This window comes from Synchytrium microbalum (genome assembly GCF_006535985.1).
Source record: "Synchytrium microbalum strain JEL517 chromosome Unknown SmJEL517_scf0001, whole genome shotgun sequence".
Classification (NCBI taxonomy): domain Eukaryota; kingdom Fungi; phylum Chytridiomycota; class Chytridiomycetes; order Synchytriales; family Synchytriaceae; genus Synchytrium; species Synchytrium microbalum.
The window spans coordinates 165,151-184,292 of NW_022158350.1; the positions used below are offsets into that span (position 1 = coordinate 165,151).

The window sequence follows — 19,142 nt, forward strand, 5'->3', positions numbered from 1 at the left end:
CTCACATATATATACAACTAAAAAAACCTCGCTGCCGAACGACTAACATAAGTTGGAGTAGCTACAACCATACGTCACCGTTGATATGCATTAATTGTCAACCATATCTAGTGCACAATGATTTCACATCGTCCTTGTGGTGGCTGTATACAGCGACAATGATCAAACGAGGAGTTATCTTCAAGTAGAAGATACCATTGTTAGGTCATTAAGAAATGATACTGCGAACGGTAGGATACTTTTTTGAGTGCAAAGACTTGCTTAGTCCTAGGAAATCACCAACATCATATGCGCTAGCCAGTCCTAAGATGATGAGATTTAATCTAAAGGAGAAGAGGGCTGAAGAGTTAGCAACGACAGTACCTGTAGAAAGGCTGATTCAGCGAAAGTGTTGTTCATTTTTTTAACAAGGTACCACCATAGAATTCAACAACACAAAGAGCAAACATAGCACGCTTGGTAACTGCCCACAAGAGAGAGAGATTTGAAAAGTTTAAATATTATTCAACAAAGCAACAAAGAAAAAAAGCAGTAGAATGACGGGTATTTCGAGGTGATATAGCACAATTTTTGTTTCTTGCCTAAAAGCACAAACTTTTGATATGTAAAATGTTGAGGGAAGGCAAGGGACGAGGGGTACTGTTTTACAAAAGGTGGAGTGGTGTGTTTTGCTATTGTGTGTTTTTGCTCTCGACATCTCTACTTGGTGGTTGCTTTTGGCCAGATACCAGTTGCAACAAAGTCCTCTACTACTTCACGTAAGGCGGCTTCTGTGAGTGTTGGAACTGTATATGTGAAGCCTAATTCCTTTTCAATCTATGTAAAGATTGCGTTAAAACTAGGGGGGCAAGAAACGAAATCTCCTACTTCATCGTTGCTCATCACGACAAGAGAGAGTTGAAGTGTTTTTACAAACACTCCCAGACCCGATTATTTTTCAAAACGTACCCGTGTTCCATCAATACTCAAAGCATTATCCTTTAATAATTCCTTGTCTAGGTATGGTGTCAATGGTGTATTCTGAACACCGCCAGCTTTACATAAATCAGACCACGGTTGCAAATGCTTGTCATTGACATCTTCTGTGACTGATTCCAGATTGAGCTGCGAAGAGAAAAACATGTTAGATATGAGTGGTGGACCGTATTGATGACATGTATCAGACGAGGACGTGATCCTTTTTTTTTGCTCCATCCTCTACACATCATATGTTTCATACCTTGGCGAATTGCGAAATCATTGTTCCCTGGAATCCAGTCTCGATACCGAAAATAGACTCAATAAATGTATTCACTGCTCCTTGATCCGTATCTCCCTTGTCTGCAAAGTTGTATGTCTCGCCGCCAGCCTTGACGGGAGCTGTGCGACCACCCTGTTCTTCCTTTGTAGCTGCGACATACCACAATGCGCGAACCTTTGGTGGAATAAGACATCGGGTTTTTAGTGACTGTTCAATGACAAGAAATGCAGCCTATTTTGATCCATACCACATCATTGACATGCACGGTATTGATTTTCAAATCTTTGGTCCACAATAGTTTCATTTCTTCTTTGAGGTGACGGTATACGGCGCCGATGATCAAACGAGGAGCTAGGAATACGAGGACAGATGATATCATCAGTTCATCGGAAGGATTTAAGACAGTCCCTTCTTTGCAACACTTACTCAGTCCAAGAATATCACCAGGACCATACACGATAGCTGGTCGCACGATGATGAGATTCAATCTGTACGTAAAGAGGATTGAAAAGTCAACAAAAGGATCTTTGAGCACAAGGATTCATCCTAGACCAGCTTTTTTTTACCCCGCAATCTTTTTGATTTCAAGCTCAGCCTTGCTCTTGTATTTCGCAATCAGAGTCCATGGTTTGATTTTAGAGTCTTCATTTGATGGTTTCTAGTCGGACATGGTTGTAAGAATCAAGTTCTGTCCATGCAATGACGGCAACAAAAAGTACAATCCCATGAATACACGTGCTCGAACACAATCGCGCACTTTCCCCTCACACATATTCACACGACATACCTTGTCAGCCTCATAAACCTGAGCAGTAGACACCTCCACAAAGACCTTTATACCGCGTTTGGCGGCTTCTTTGGCGACACAGAGGGACAACTGATACACTTTCTCGTCATAGACTTCTTCGGATTGGCCGTATTTTGTTTCAGCGGCCAAGTTGAATACCAGATCAAATTGTTTACCGTCTTCTCGAGTAAACATCTTTTCTGTTGAGCCTGTTGGTGAAGGGGTTTGTTAGTTGGAGTAGCAAGACAATGGTTGCTGGTTGGTGCGAGTACAGAGAGAAACGAAGTGAGAAGAAGATGATGAATGGTGTATGGGTGTATGTGGATCTCTTTATACGGAGTATCCCAATGTACGATCTGGACTTGATCCCCACACCCACAGCCAGTCACACTAACCAGCATACACTCATACCACACCCTCATCTCCACCACCCAACCCTTCCAAACCATACTTTACTCACCAGCATTAACCAGATTAGCCTGTCTAAACTCGACGCGCTTGTCATCAAATGCCTTCTTTACGCGATCCGAGAGATAGGCGGTCGCGGGCAAGACCTTGTCAGCGACGCGAACCGAGTCTGCAAGATTGTTTTCTATGAGATAAGTGACAAAGTTCCTGCCTATGAAGCCGACTCCTCCTAGAACTAGGACATTGGGTGCCATTTGTTGGAATGTCGGTTTTTTTGGGGAGGGCGGGTTTTCTGTGGTAGGAAGAGGGAGGAGGTGGTGGTTAGTATATGGGAATGTGATGATGAATGGGGGAATGTAAGTGGGCATGCTTGCTTGTGGGTTTTACCTATTGTGTTTTTGTCTGTTGACGAGTGTCGTTGTGTTTGAAGGGGTTTGTTGCGAGTCGAGGCAGTGCAACGAGGGTGATGACGAGAAGGTTGTAGTGGGAATTGGACGAGTTAGAACGTGACTCTCAGTCTGTTGTGAATAGAACTGACAATAAATTGGCAAGTACGCGTCAAGAACTATCGTGGAACTGTGTTTCCAACATCTCGTGATAGTGTAAGCCAAAATCTGTCGTTGGAGAGGGTTCTTCTAGAATACAAGACTCCCAAAGCTGCATACAAAAGTACTGAAAACTCGCTTCCTTCAATCTGCTTTCGAACACAGCAACTTGTATGGTGCGTTCGGGGTGTTTTGTTGCTGTAATTGTGTTCTTACTACAGCTAGCTCGTACAGGTAAAATGATAATTATTGCCGTCCCGTTCTGTACGGCCTACATTCATAACTTCCTCTTTGTTTGTTCAGACACATGTTGACGACAAAGCATAGTTCGTACGATCATATCCTTTTAGACCATCAGTACCAGCTGCGCGTGCAGAATGATCTGCAGTGGCATCAAGTATCTGAAAGTCCCGTATTGCGATATGACAAGCTGGTACCCTTGTAACTCATAGCGCTATTAGTTATGATGTCTAGTTCTCTCTTACACAGAAGACCGGATCATGTCCGATACTCCCACCATTCGATTCTGCGTGTAAATGCATCCAATAATCCACCTTGCAGTTCCAACAAAGCATTATCACGATTCTGCCAAAACCGATACACCAGTTTCCACACACGTATGATTTACGTGGCGTAATCATTACTGCGATCGGTGCACTCTCGCGATGGAATAAGCACCATTTCATACAATCCAACTCACGTCGGGCCCTCCTCCCCTCTCTCCCTCCGTTTCATGGAAGTTTGGTTGCTCCATCATGTCCCACATGTGATCTTCATAACTTTGGTGGTTTAAAGTTTCTGCGGCAAATCCTTAAGGCAAACCCACCTCATAGTTTGGCATAGTTTATCGCACCATGTTTTCTCGTAGCAGACCCACATCCTCATCTAGCAGGCCAACAAGCAGTTCCTCAGATATGGACGTAGAACTAGTTGACTTTAGCACTAAACGAACATCCCCACCACCATCACTCTCAATGCAAAGCTCTATAGAATCCCTATCAAACTCATCCGTAACGTCCTCCGTCTCCTCGGACGACGAGTTGGCCACCATAGCATCAACACCATCGCATCATCATCCAACCACCGTATTATGTGAAGCAACCCAACCAATTACAAGGACATATAAAGGCCGGAACCCATTCGCGGACCTATACACGAACGTAGACGTCGTTAAACCGGTAGCCAGGAAGCCGTACAAGGGACGCAATCCGTTCACAATCGACATGGAGCAGAATGCTGCATATAGTCACTCTATAGTAGAGGAGGTGGTCGTGGACGACCAGGCATATAATAATGATCAGGAGGTGCCGGCCTCGCCATCGGGGCGTCCGCACTCGTTCCCGCAGCTGGAACAGGTGGACGGTGATGAGGTGGGAGTCAAGAAGGCTAGATCTAGATGGTCGTTCTGGTCAAAGTGAGTTGTAGTGGGCGGCGGAATTATTAGGTCGTGTTAGTGGTGGTATGAGTGGGTGAACTGATTCCCTGTGTCGTATATAATTACAATCATTTATCGTATTATCGGTCATGTTACTTTTATTGTTAGAGCAACTGTTACGCCTGTATAATAGATATACTAGTTTCTTATCAAACATTAAAGATGCGTTGTTTTTGGAACCTGCTTAGCAAATTCACTGTTCTTGTTGGACCGGGCGTGAACAAGTCGCTTCATTTTCCCAGGTGAACGGAAAAGTTTGCCCGAGATGAGGGCCCTTACTGCTGTATCACTACTGAAGTTCGAACCCTGTTCAAGATTCCCATATCCTGTGTTGCTCTAAAATTGGTCTCTGCTTCTGTAAACAACGACAAGCAATTGTTGTGTAGCAACAAGGTTCGAAATGCTTGTATTCTTTTGGACAAACTTGATCCAACAAAGGGAAGACAACCGACGAGGTTGCTTTTACAATGAAGATTTTGGTGCTGAAGCATCTGGGTGAGTCCACCACTATAAGTAAAAATAGCATGGGTTGGTTTTTCCAAAACAAATCAAAACGGACGCAAAGGAAACAAGCGGAATCTGGACTCTTATTTACTGGGTAGAATACTGGCATATCCTTTGTGACGGTACCTGTTCCAGCAAAAAAACCGTAAACAAGACTCCATCACTGGTTTTCCAAAACCAATACACAACAGACACACACCTTGGAACTTGACCTGTCGCTTCTGCATGAAACTAGCAACACCCTCCTTTCCATCAATACTGTTTCCCAATGCAAACATGCCCTTGGAATCAAGCAAGTGTTGTTCTTCAGGGGTGTTTGTACCGTGCCATAACAGACCTTTAACCATGGCCATGGATACGGAAGAGTTCATGGATGCCATTTCGTTGGCGAGCTAGGAGAATGCGACAGGTCAGCAAAAAATGGAAGGGTCTGGAAACTGAAGGGGAGTTTTCACCTCAAGAGCACGGGGCAACACATCCTTTTGGTTGTCGAGGACTTCAGTGAAGAGGTTGGCCAGTAGTGGGTCGCTGGCCTGTGAAACGAAACGAATGAGTGTTTGGGTAAAGCAAAGGGGAGCCACTGTTTAGTTTACCTTGTAAACGCGGCCAGTCAACATGAGTGCAACGGCACGAGAGTAACCAACAAGACGAGGCAACCAGTAAGTTGATGTTGCTTCAGGTACAATTCCTCGTCGTACGAATCTATGTGAAGAGGAGAGTTTTGTTAGATACAATTCGTTGGGTTTCAACTCATGACTCGTTTTTTTGTCAAAGACATCAGGAGACCATAGATGGTTGGGAGACACTCCAAAATACAAAGAGCGGCTAATTCTGACTAGTTAAATACGTACACGAATCCAATTTTTGCTTCCTTGTATGTAATACGAATGTCCATGGGCAGGGTTGAAGTTATACCAACACCGACCTGCAAAAGTGTTATGAACAATGTCAGACCAAAAGACTCTCAATAAGATTATTTCATCCACTCTGAGCAAAGTGAGCTTACAGCGACACCGTTAATAGCAGCAATAACCGGCTTTCGCATCTTGGCAGCCTGAATACTGAATTGTCCACCACCATCACGATGAGCTCCTAGAGTTGGAGTTTGGTAGCGGCTCTTGTCACCGCGAGATGAGAAATCGCCTGTAGAAAGTACAAGTTTAGAAGCGAGCGGGTGTGTTGACTGGTTTTTAGTTTTACCTTGAGAAAGATCAGCTCCAGCACAGTATGCACGGTCACCTGTACCAGTGACCACTACGACTTTGATACGGTCGTCTTCGTCGAGTTTCTCAAAGCTACAACGTGAGTAAGCAACAGGAATGAGAAATCAGATCACAATCGCCATGTTTGAGACTGAAATCGTGCAGGAAACAAGCGTAGAACAAGTTTCTCTCATTAGAAGTTCGCTTACATGTCTTGTAGTGCCTTGTTCATGACTCCAGTCCTATAAAGCGAGTGAACAAGAATAAATGTAACGACATTCAGCAACACATTTGGGATTCCTGACGAGAAGGTGGTCCAGAGGATTGAGAACCAGTTGAATATTTACCATGCACTATGTTGAGGAAAGTCTAGTTTAGTACTGACAAGCAATGTTCACGATCCGAACTCACTTTAATTTGGCTGGCCTGTCCATGTAGACCACAGCAACCTGTCCTCTGAGCTCGACCTTGGTCTCAGGATAGTCATATTTGGAGTCGTGGATGATTTGAGTGCTAGCCATCTTTGTTTTCTGGTAGCTAGCTTTCAATCAATGTGAATTGTTTGAGAACAGTGCATCAATTTGAGGAATGCAAAATCAGAATCAAAGTGACGAATGGCAAACATGAGAACTACAAGACATTGCCTATGAACTCACCTTTGGATTCAACCCGTCTGTTTTTGAAAAAGTTGATGTGAGGACTACGTCATGCACTGTTGCACATAAAAAAACCAACGCGACAAAGAAGGAGTGGTTTTGTTCTTTATATTATCAAGGCCAACATGAATGATAAAAAATCACTTAGTATGTACATATACACGCGTCACGTAATCTCTTCATATTAACAGTGACCTCCTGTTCTATACAAATGCGACTGCGGCATCGATTTTGTAAAACAAATCAAACCATTACACATATACAGCTTGAGAAGGGAGGTGGTAAAGACAAGCAGCTGCCACTAGATCACTCTGAGAAAGCGTCCTACTTATGAAGCCACGATAGTCTTCAGTTTGGTATTGGCGTCATGCGACGTTTCAGCGGTAGGCGTCATTGGGCCAAAAGTTCCCAATGTCTTCATCGTAGTCCCAAACGCAAGATTTGCAGCTGCCCTTAACGTCATGGTCAATATTGTGACTTGGGTGTCAAAGAGTTGTTGCGTGGGATCCCTGTGACAGAATGCATGAAGAATCAGTTTTCTCCTCGAAAACAAAGAAGACAAACATAGGGCTTACACTGTAACAAGAATCTTGAGTATAACGTCCAAAGCTAGACTCGCCCAGATACATACATACATCGTCATAAACACGGTTGTCTCAGATCGTACAACTGCTGAGGTGGAAGGATTTGCGGGTTTGCGAGTCGTGATGGATGGTAGACGAGCAGGAGGTTCTTTATTTCCGGTGATGGATCCCAATCTATCTCTTGCGCCCATGACTCGTCTGAATAGTAGATAATCACATATCACAGCACATGCTTCAGTTCCAAGAATCTAAATGAAAGAGGAAGTGACGACAGTGTTATGGCTCGAGATAGTGATGGAATCCATGCTTTGGTATGCACTAGTCACCATTGTTACTATGTAAGGGGGAAAAGCAATTGCTGGTAAGACTTAATTCCTTGACATCCAGTATCCGCATAAAACGATACCTACTAAATACGGGTATCCAGACACCGTAATATGAAAGGTCTAGCATCGATGTTTGTGCCTGTCAACAGGAAAGGTATTTGTCAGAACTTTGTCCCCAGGAATTACATGGCATCTACACATACATATTTGGCCAACAGGTTCCAAATCGGGGCCATTATCACAAACGGAAAGAGGTACAGAATGAGCCCAAACCAATTGAATAAATCAACCTTCTGCGAATCAGAGGTGAAGGCCACCAAAAGGCGTATTAAAGAGTTGTGATTGAGAATAGCTAATCCCAACTAGTTGAGTTTCGAAGAGATGAGAAGAAAATTAATTGCAAACCATAGACGTCAACAGCTAGTCAGCACTTGAAGGCTTACCAGCATCAAGAAGGTCTGTGCGGTACTTAGAACCAGGAAAAAGTCTGAAAATGTCCCACTTATGTAGTATCCACCAAGTATAACTTCAGCTGTCAGCACAGTGAGAAGGAGAGTATCGATGGTGAGATGAAAAGTCATCTATCTGCTACACCGAGATTTTTCTCTCGCTTCCATACCAAATGATGTTGCAAGCATGACTAGTGCAAGCGTTTTCTGTCTTTCACGATCATTCAGAAACATCTTGTATGGATTTGGCAGGCCATATAGGAAGAGAGCTGCCAGAACCAAGCACACAGAGTTAGTACAATTGCTTGGATTCGTGCTTGGCTTTGGCTGTAGGAATCTCTGTAAATGTATCATTGAACGTTCAACCCTTACCTAGCACATTTAACACGATTGTAGCTCCTAAAATCAAGTTGGAAGCTATCTGCGAAAAACAAGAGTTAAAAAGCGACGCTCGATTAACCTTTTGGTTGCAATGCTTAGCTTATTACCGTTGGAATGACCACTTGAGCGCCAGCCATTGTCGTGTTAATAAGAAAATAGGACGAAGACGCAAAATTGTATATCGGCAAATCACACAGGTGAGAGCTAATTTCCGCAAACAAGAAAAAAGACGCGTTCGGCGATAGCAATTGTGAGGAGGTGTCCTTGAATTGTCCTTGAGGCTTCACGCCAATCAAAGTATAACCAAGGGATCTTGGTAATAGCGTCGTGACTAAAACCTTCCCGGGCGGTATATCTGAACGTAGACTCCTCCCGTTCGTCATCCTTGCTTTTCATGCTTGAAGTCTTTAGATGTGCAAGAAGTTTAGACATGCATGGACATCTCCAAGACAAGCTCACCGTATTTATGAGATTTTCCAAAAATAAGACGACAGCAGTTATTCGGTAACTTCTACCACCTACTTTAGTCCAGGTCCTCGTTTTCGGTCTGTTTCGTACCTTTTATCGACAACAAGGTATGATACAAACGACGGAATCAACAATTAATGGTTCGCTTTATAAAGATAGTCACAATTGATCTTGAGTATGTTTTTGATTGTTTCGAGGGTTTTGTAATCCTAATAATGGTCTCGTCTTTAATACAAGTTCGACTGCGGCATCCTAATCATTTATATAACTCGGTAAAGAGGGGCGTTAAGAAGCAGAAGAGCGGAAAAAGCTGATAATAATTTCAATCGTAAGTCCAAATCAGAACTCGTCCAGATGCCAATATAGGCCTTCATGACCACGGTCGTGTCAGATCGTACAACTGCCCAGCTGTTGAAAGGCTGCTGAACATAATGCCCGAATCGGCAGTGTCTAAAGTTGATCTAGTAGCGACGAACTGGGGCCACCTCTTCACAGCGATCCAGGCTTATTCTTTTACTCTGTTGTCCAAGTCACAACAGGTCAAAAGTCAAAAACACGGTGGTAACATTTTTGTGATGAATCATCAAGCCCAAGCGAACAATAATAACCAAACGTGACTCAAAAGTATATATTCCTTCGAGTATTCTGTCCATAGTAGTAGCTCCCTCGTGTTTCATAGAAATTCAATCCCAGTGACTGGAAATTCACATAAAAGCACAATCGTCCAACTTGTTCCTTTACACAGACAACTGGTTGATTCGAGGAGAGATTGAAAGGTAGAAGAGGATACAAAATATGGCATATACAGCGGGTGTGATGGGCCCAGCCGATTTCGCCTCATCTGGTTCAACTCCGTAATGTGAACGTGTGACCTCGAACTGCAAGGGACGCAAGAGGGAAGAACTCTTCAAATGCAACATCAATGCTCTCAAAAGATCCAGCAAGGGGTTTTGACACGGTTCTTTTATATTTATACAGAGGCAGTATCTACTTTACTACCTTACGAACGACTCACAAAACACTTCACACATTGCATCCTCAAGCAAAATCCTTTCGTTCATACCCAAACAGCCTAGAAACAACCAAGAAACTTAGTTAAAAGCTTACGCGTCTTGAAGACTCGACTTTTGTATACATACCCATGTACACCACCCTCAAGTTGAGCACTAGGTGAACGACGTTCAAATCGAATAGCCCCATTTCGCGAGCCTTCCCGCAGCTCATCGAGTGAGCGAACACCCAAATCTTGCAGGGAGTGCTGTACTCCAGACTGTAAGTATGTGAGGAATCGTTTAACACTACCCTTGTCGAGAACGGTGCCGGTAACCCCTGAAATACAGTGGCAAACGAGAGTGGTCAGAGAGTGAACTGCTATTTCCAATAACTGACTTTTACCTTGAGCAACTTTGATCTTGTCTGATTCGGAAAAGTATCGATTCTTGGCAGCATTCCCAGCTTCCATAGCGTCAACACTTCCCATTCCTCTGTATTTCTTTAAGCGTTTGCCTTCATGGAAGAAGTAGTCTCCTGGTGATTCGGTCGTTCCAGCTAGCAATGAGCCCATCATTACACAAGACGCACCACAAGCGATTGCCTGAGAAAAAAACAAGTGTCACTAAAGGATAATAATACAAAAGCCGCTAGAAATCTCTAACCTTCACGATGTGCCCAACGTTGCCTATGCCTCCATCTGCTATTACAGGCTAACATATCATCATGTTAGCGAGCCTGCAAAGTTGTCTAACAACAGGTAAAGCTAAAATCGTACCACTCCAAACTGCCTCGCATATTGAGCGACCTTGTACACAGCTGTTCCCTGAGGTCTACCACATGCCAACACCTCTTGCGTAATGCATATACTGCCACTTCCCATACCAACTCGTAAACCATCACAGCCTGCTAGAATCAGATTCCTAGCCTGTTCCTGAGTCACAACGTTTCCAGCAATTACTTCTATACCTGGATACTCGTTCTTGATGAACTTGATCATTTCGATTTGGTATATGCTGTTGCCCTGCGACGAATCGAGGACAACCACGTCGACACCAGCTTTTACGAGTGCGGCGAGACGTACGCGATCATCTTGGTGTGTTGAGATGGCCGCACCACATAGCAGCTGCTTGGTAGCCTTGTTCTTGCTGGCCAAAGGGAAGTCTCTGGCTTTAACCAAATCTGACCGGGCAAGGAGAGCAGTCAGACAACCTATCAGAACCCGAAAGGAATTAGTTTGGTAGATAGATTGCCCTGGCCGCTCAAACCTGATTCTGTGCTATACCATTTGAATCAACGATGGGAAGCTTCCCCTTTTTCGACTGTTTCAAAATCGCATTAGCTTCAGCCAGAGATACCCCTTGAGGTGCAGTGACTAGCTCAGTTGTCATTACATCTTTCAAAGGGGTATTGAAATCAGCATCCTGCGATCAAGGTTTGTTTAGGTCCATGGTGCCAATTTTGTTCAAGACTTTGCTAATAGTAGAATATCTCACTTTAAAGAAATCAACATCTCTAGAAGTCACAATTCCAATCAACTTGGATCCCATTTGTCCATCCAGAGTAACTAGGTTGTGACAACATCAACAATCACACTGCATACAGGGTTACAATGCGACTTGTACCTGGGATACCACAGAACCCATACTTGGTCTTGATATCCAAAACATCTTGGATGACGTTTGTAGGACAAAGACACATTGGATCAGAGATAAACCCATTCTCGTACTTTTTGACCTTTCGAATCATTTCAGCTTGCTGTTCGATACTACAGTTGTGATGTATGATTCCGAGGCCTCCTGCAAGAGCCATTGCGATTCCCATGCTGGCTTCAGTCACGGTGTCCATGGGACTTGACAAGAACGGCGTCTTTAATCTAGTGATTTTTGCAATTGTCAGAAGACCGGTCTCCTTGGTCATAATAGCACGATTAATCAACCATCATTTTTCAGTTCAGCGTGGTGAAATGAGATCTAGTCCTGTACCTGATTCGCTTCGTAACATACGATTCTGACGTGGCAGCGCTTGCAGCAAAGTCAATATATCCAGGCAGCAAAATGAGATCAGAATAAGTTAATCCTACACCCTGGGATTACAATGTGAGCATTAGAACATTCAATTTGATCATTGGATCTGATAGATCAGAATTTCCAACACCAAAAAAAAAACAGCTCTAAATGCACAGTCGCCACCAACACCTAATTCCACACCAGGTTAAGGATCAAATTGGTAACATACCTGGCTCATTATTTCCTGAAGAGAGTATCCGTCATCAGTAACCATTGTCTGCTGAAGTAACTTTTGCTTTTGGATCTCATCGACGTCAGCAGCAAATGGCGAGTCTGAGACGCCTCTTTTCATAGTCGAAATTGGACTAGATGCACCGTTTACAGGCATGGTCGATACTGAAAGCATGTAGTCTAGAAAACTGTTTGAGCTTTTGCTGGTTTTGGACAAAATATGCTGATTTCCAGTTTCAAGAAAGAGCAGGCTACTCAGTGGAACAAACAACCACGAAATTCGACAAGTTGACGCGTTGTCATGTTTTGTGTACTGATTAGTTGACCATACTGATACTCTTGAACATTCATTTTCCTTGCGCATCGCATCACATCACATCAAGCGCTTACTGTCTTTACATTGTCGACTTGTGTTTAGCTGCCCGAGCCGATGGCTCCATTGTTCTTCGGTCCATTGGGAGGAGTTCTGTTTCTTATAGGTGCCGGTAAACCTGGTGAAGGCTTCTTGACTCTCGACAAATATCACAAGAAGCATGGTCGCTTTGTTCGAATTGGAAGTAATGCAATCTCTGTATCTAGTAAGCTCAGCCGTTAGATTCAAGCCCCATAATTCGATCTCTCGACAGCGTTTCTAACCTGCTTCATTTTTCTGTTGGAAACAGACCCATCATAGTTAGGCGAGATTCTTGTCAAGAAGGATTACCCCAAGCACCCCTTTATGAACGTCTTGGGCCATCAGGCACTCCTCGAACCGTATTCAGCACCACTAACAACGATTACCATAAGCTTCTCCGCCGCTCTATGAGTCCATCATTTGGTATCAACACTTGGAACCCATGATGCAAGAACAATTACACGTACTCAACAATCGTCTCGAACGATTGTGTAAAGAGAGTGACATGAACAGTCTCGCCAAGGTTAATCTGAGTATGGAGGTATGTTGTGTGTTGAATCACTGAAAACATGCAAACGCCTTCAATACTCGTGATCTCCACATAGATCCACAATTACTCATTGGATGTTCATCGGAACCACTGCATTCGGAGCACCGTTTGGAGCTATCGGCACTAACGCCGAACATATTGGTGATCTGATTGATCAAAACTCACGATTTACTACTAGCGATGGAATCTTCACTCAAACCCTTCCTCTCAAATGAAGTCGGAACAATACACGTCGTGTTTCGGTAATCAATGAATTCATGCAGAAGAAAATCAAGGCACGCCGAACTGGAGAAGTTAAACCTAACGACTGCAGTTCTTGATTGACAAATGTTGATGATAATGGCGAAAAGCTCTCGGATGACAGTGTCACTGCTCATACCTTGTTGTTCTTGATTGCAGGTAAAGCATCGGTGTTTCATTTGTAACTTGCTCACCCTGTAGGCCAAAGTGATAACTAACCATGCAATTTTAGGATCTGACAGAACTGCCAACACTATGAGCTTTGCCTTGATCTCTCTATAGCGCCACCCTGAATACCTTGCTCGTGTACAAAAGGAGGGTGACGTGTTAGGTCTTTGTCGTAAAGGAGATGTTTGGCTTTGTGCAAATTCATAGAAAACTTTGTCGGTGAAATACCAGAAAATATATCGATTTTCGTTTGATTCTCGGAATGCGATTTCGGGTGGGAACTCTGTTGGCTTTTCGTGGTGCGTCTCAACGCGAGAACCACGTTTGGCAACTCGCTGAATGGTTTGACGAGTCACACGTGACTTTCGAGGGCAGCGACTTTTAAATCAAACGATTCAATGTTCTATGTATCTTTTCAAAGGGAACTCCCGAACTTATGCTGTTCTCTCCTTCGAGTTTTGACCATTTGACCTGCGAACAAAACTGCACAACTTGTCCGAAAGACACTTTAAGCATAGCCGGTCGGTGTTTCATATAGCTTGCAGCTTGACATACATCACTAATTACATCCTTTTCATTATTAGACCCTCTCCTAAAACTGTGGTGGTGACTTTAAAACGTCAATTCAGTCCCATCAGATGTAATCAGTGAATCATCTGCCAACCCATATGGTTTGAGTTTCAAAGAGCCAACAATTGAACGAATATTTAGTCAATCAGACTCTCACGCTGTCTACTACATCCACATGCCAAATCCATCAACATCAGTTGTAGCATCAGCAAACAGTTTCCAAATGCATCTTCCAGTCCATAGTATTCTCCCATCTGCAAGACCGCAGCTGCAACCGTATGTAATCCCAACCACCACCATCGCCACTAGTAGTAGTAGCACCAACAATGTCCTGATGATGGACAACCATCAAAACATCCACATTAACGAATCCGCTGCCAATTTGGAAGGAAACCCACTTCTCGTTATCGTACGAGAGCTGCTGTCGCTACATAAATTCATGCTTATTGCCATTGGCCGTGACGAAATCGGACAAGTCAAAACAATCTTGACTCGTCTTCGTGAGATATTGAATAGTGAGTTGCTGGCTGACACGTCGTCTGATAATGGTCAGACGACAGAATCAGATGTATTATTTCGACGTGCTATTGCGTATCTCACTCATGAGATTGTCAACGTGTCTCGTCCACAACAACGTCAAAGTCCGGTGCTAGTTGGACGAGCTGTAGCAGCTACTCCTCGTACGGGTGCCAAACGTAGTCGCGACATTCAGAACGAGGATGAAAAAGAATATGATGATGCTGCTGGTCAAGTCGCTAGAGACGACGCCACTGCAATTTCAACCTCATCCCCTACACCGAGCAACACGTCAAAACGATACGCAACTCGAAAGCTCAACAAGTCGGAACGAGCATTCACACGTGCAGTGCAACGAACAACGGCTGATTCTGGTAGTAATAGGAAAACCATGTCTGAAGAATCAGATTTATCGCCCGTCGACGACAATGACGACGGCAATGACGACGCTGACGATGAAGAAGAGTTTAAAATCGCTGCTCAGAATCCAAGTGATGATAGTGACGACTATCATCCGTCAAGGCCTGTACGCTCTACTCGTGGAAACAAACGAGGGAGTGCGGTGTCTGCATCTGGCGATAGGCCAGTCGCAAAGAAACGTCATAGTAATAATAGTGGTAGTCGTCCCAAGCCCGGTCCAAAAAGGAATTCTGCTGGTGATGGTATTGTTAAAAGGCCTAACCATTCTGCTGAGGTATGTCAAGCTTTTGACGTGAAGTTTTTTTGGTGACAGACAGTAGTTCAGTTTTGCTTTGCAGTCATATCTGTCGCAGCCTCCCCTGATAAGTAAAGTTTAGCTCAAAAGCAGCCAATGTTGGAGACATGTCGGATTTGTGCTTCTCATCGTTTTCTCTCTCTCCATCTTTGACAGGTCTCTCGCGTTTTAAAGGAATGGCTATTCAGTCACAAAGAACACCCATATCCTACTGATGAAGAAAAGGACAAGCTATGTACACAAACTGGACTCTCAATCACCCAGTGCAACAATTGGTTTATCAAGTGAGGCTCAACGGTTGATCCTTATACAAATGGCATCTCTTTGAATGCATCGCTGATACCACGCTCTCCTAGTGCTCGTCGAAGGCTCTTAACTCCCAAAAATCCATGACCATATACCCACTGTCACTGTCAATATATTACAGGACGATGAACATACCACTAAAGTCAATCATGTATACAAGATACCCCCATATATACAAAGCAGGAGAGTAAGCCATTAAAGAACCAAGGTCAGGAAAACATTGAACACATGTGGCCAATCATATGTCAAGTAGAAACAACAACCCCCCTCGTAAAATCATTTTTGTACACAATTTCGTTTTGTACACGATTATTTTTTGGAATCTGATACAAATCTCAATACCCTCATACTCCTATGAAGAAATTGCTCATGGAGGCCAGGTCCATGGAAGCAGTCAGTTAAGAGAGATGGCTGAGAGGATGGCCTGAAAGGAGGGGAGAGCTGGATGTAGCATGTGCTGTGAGAATGTAGTCCAGCAGGTACGCGGATGCTTGCTTCCCAGCTTGGTGCCATCGAGAAAATCCAAGTTGTTTGCATTATTGTCGGGTTCATATTTTGGACTGTTTGTTACAACCCAATTCCATACTAACTCATACATTCTACCCTTAACAATCCATCTAGATTTATGTCCATCGTGGATGAATGTGCTCTCTCCTCCTTTTTGCAGCCACTCCACGCTCAAGCATTTCAACATTTGCGACACAAACAAAGGTTTGATCTCTTCCCCCTCTAGTTGGCACCGGTTTTGCGAGTGTGAACCTATTTCAAAGTATCTGCCAGCTGTACGTCCCCGGTGTGGCTTTAGGCTAGAGCTTTGTATACTCCACCCTCAGGTGGCTGGTCCGTGCAATCATCCGTCAAAGGATGTGCAGTGTTGCAAATGCGATGAGCCCAAGTAAAGGCAATATCGACGGCGGGCATGTATAGCAAGAATACCACGTCGGCGGGACGATGTGCTATGCAAATTGGTCGTGGTATGAAAGCAGAGTGAATGGTCTGTTTTAGTTTTACTGTGGTTTCTTCTGGTGAAGTCGCACAGGGATCTTGGGTGGTTGTGAGATGTTGGAAAGGTATATGTGAACTTGCTGTTTATGAATTTGTGTTTGTTCGTGTGTGGAAACTGACGCTCTTTTGTTCGTTATTAGAAAGAAGCTCTATTATCTGAGCACAAGGTTCACCACCGTGCTAATGTGGCTATAACCAGTTCCCAGCCTGGTTGAGAAACACAGAAGAGCACCGGTGTAGAGGTGTGTAGTCAAATGTATTCTGATAGGGTTATTACAGATATTGTAGTTGTCAATAAAGGCGATCAAGTGTCAATACAAGAAAATTGTGCATTGATTAATGGCCTGCGGTAGTGTTTTAGTGCTCTATTGCGATACCAGTCTTTCTTGCTCTAATGCAATTGTGTTGGCTGACTGATCAGAAAGCAATGCTTTGTGGCGATGCAACAATCAACAATTCTAGCGACGCCTCATGCAATTACAGAGCTTTAAACACATTCGTACACGTATCAGACCTCCCAGCCCCAAACTCGTTTAATTTTCTTCCGTGTGCATCGGCAATCATTTTACCCCTGCTGCCACGAGAACACAAAAGGCTAAAACTCATTCAACCCAAACCAAACCAAAAACAACTAGAAAATCATGGCAGTTCAGAGCACAATGAGCAAGATCTTGGATCAGATGTCGCATCATTTGCCTACAGCAATCAGGCTGCTGGGAGCTGCTGTTGTGGCAAGATACGTGTTGTATTTAGTCAATACGTTCTTCCTGTCTCCACTATCAAAGGTAACTCCTTTTGCAAACGAGCGTATTTCCATTTATGGCATTGGAAGGCAATGCATCACTTCCAACGGTTTCCAGTGACGTTGTATTGGACGATGTCAAGAAACTGTTTGCTGAGTGATGCAGAATAATCATGCAAGAAACGACAAAGTTGAAAGCAATTCTAACAACGATCATGAACCTAGATACCTGGTCCCAAGCTCCCGCTCTTCTTTGGTAAAAGCTTGTGACACGCTTGGATTCTGTTAACCCAAGTCCAAGGATAGCGTTCAATGCATTGCGAGCTAACCTCGTGAATCTGACCGTTACTAGGTCCTCTTGGAGGTCTTATATTTGTACGTGGCAAGGCCGGGCAAGGTTTCCTAACGTTGGATCTTTGGCATAAGAAGTATGGTCGATTTGTACGTGTGGGTTCCAACCACATATCTGTATCTGGTAAGAGCAAGTGCTTCAAGAATCCGTTATGTAGATACAGCTCATTCTTGTGTTTGTGAAACTTAGATCCAGCATCAGTACGAGAAATCCTCATCACAAAGGATTTCCCCAAAGCTCCTTCCTACGAACGATTCAGACCACCAGGCACACCACCAAACGTATTCAACACTACAGACAAGGACTACCATAAATTACTCCGTCGTTTCATGAGTCCTTCATTTGGAATCAAGTATCTCCAAAATCTCGAGCCCATGATGGAAGAACAACTCCTGATCTTGAACAAGCGTCTCGAACGATTATGTAAAGAGGGTGGCCCGAATGGACAGACAAAAGTCAATCTCTGGATGGAGGTAAAACGAGAATGATGTGTATGATGACCTTCTTTTCCCGCTTCTCACAAGGTCTCGTTTTGATTGTTATCATAGATTCACAATTACTCCTTGGACGTAATTGGAACAACAGCATTCGGTGAACCATTTGGAGCAATCGAGTCTACCAAAGAGCACATCGGTGGCATGCTGGAAGAGAACTTGCGGTTTGCTGCTACAATAGGCAACATTCCGTTTGTGAGACAGCTGCCTTTGAAATCTACGAGAGCTGCTGCAAAGAGACAGGCATACATTCGTAAACATATGGGTGACATCATTGAGCTTCGTCGGAATGGAACTGTGAAACGTCAGGACTTGTTGCAGGCTTTGATTGATAATGTGGATGAGCATGGTGAACATTTGGAGGATGAGAGTGTACGATCGCATACACAGTTGTTTTTGGTGGCTGGTAAGCAAAAAACGTTTTGCTAGATAACGACATATATTACCTTTGGTTAATTCTTTTGACACTTTTATTAGGATCGGATACAACCGCAAACACCATGAGCTTCGCCTTGATATGCTTGATGCGAAACCCAGAATACCTGCGTCGTGTTCAAGTGGAGTTGGACGCATGTCCGACTGATGCCGAAACCGGATTGATATCTGCTCTGCAAGCTAAATCTCTGCCATGTAAGCACCGAATGCCATTTTCTATCAGATTTGTCCTTGTTTTTGCTAACGCCCTCTATAGTGTTGAATGCCATTCTCAAGGAAACCATGAGAATGTACCCTGTTGGAGCTGGAGGTCCTCCTCGCCGCGTGCCCGAAGATACAAAACTAGGCCCGTACTACGTGCCTAAAGACACAATTGCTATTGTTCCAATGTGGTAAGTTTCAAGAGGATCTGGGTTGATATTTGAAGTTACTTCTAACAC

General features: G+C 43.8%; 4 protein-coding genes across 4 annotated transcripts; 1 reads left to right on the forward strand and 3 right to left on the reverse strand.

The window, feature by feature from the left end:
* Positions 1-699: 699 nt before the first annotated feature.
* Positions 700-2,689, reverse strand: SmJEL517_g00044 (uncharacterized protein; the record flags this gene model as incomplete). Its single annotated transcript, XM_031165974.1, has 8 exons — positions 700-816; positions 949-1,104; positions 1,220-1,414; positions 1,488-1,591; positions 1,667-1,728; positions 1,807-1,898; positions 2,028-2,236; positions 2,488-2,689. 8 exons carry the CDS (start codon positions 2,687-2,689, stop codon positions 700-702), a joined length of 1,137 nt encoding a protein of 378 aa, XP_031027756.1.
* Positions 2,690-4,877: 2,188 nt separating this feature from the next.
* Positions 4,878-6,642, reverse strand: SmJEL517_g00045 (uncharacterized protein; the record flags this gene model as incomplete). The annotated part of the gene is made up of 11 exons (XM_031165975.1): positions 4,878-4,922; positions 5,011-5,045; positions 5,119-5,311; positions 5,375-5,452; positions 5,513-5,621; positions 5,771-5,844; positions 5,926-6,062; positions 6,120-6,214; positions 6,331-6,363; positions 6,469-6,474; positions 6,533-6,642. The coding sequence occupies 11 exons, from the start codon at positions 6,640-6,642 to the stop codon at positions 4,878-4,880; spliced, it is 915 nt and encodes a 304-aa protein (XP_031027755.1).
* A 3,381-nt stretch (positions 6,643-10,023) lies between these two features.
* On the reverse strand, positions 10,024-12,372 carry SMI46 (IMP dehydrogenase; the record flags this gene model as incomplete). Its single annotated transcript, XM_031165976.1, has 10 exons — positions 10,024-10,057; positions 10,125-10,314; positions 10,381-10,579; positions 10,641-10,688; positions 10,754-11,187; positions 11,261-11,399; positions 11,472-11,542; positions 11,601-11,851; positions 11,982-12,061; positions 12,214-12,372. The coding sequence occupies 10 exons, from the start codon at positions 12,370-12,372 to the stop codon at positions 10,024-10,026; spliced, it is 1,605 nt and encodes a 534-aa protein (XP_031027754.1).
* Positions 12,373-14,312: 1,940 nt separating this feature from the next.
* SmJEL517_g00047 (uncharacterized protein) lies at positions 14,313-15,761 on the forward strand (the record flags this gene model as incomplete). Its single annotated transcript, XM_031165977.1, has 3 exons — positions 14,313-15,347; positions 15,525-15,652; positions 15,725-15,761. The coding sequence occupies 3 exons, from the start codon at positions 14,313-14,315 to the stop codon at positions 15,759-15,761; spliced, it is 1,200 nt and encodes a 399-aa protein (XP_031027753.1).
* Between the last annotated feature and the right edge of the window lie 3,381 nt (positions 15,762-19,142).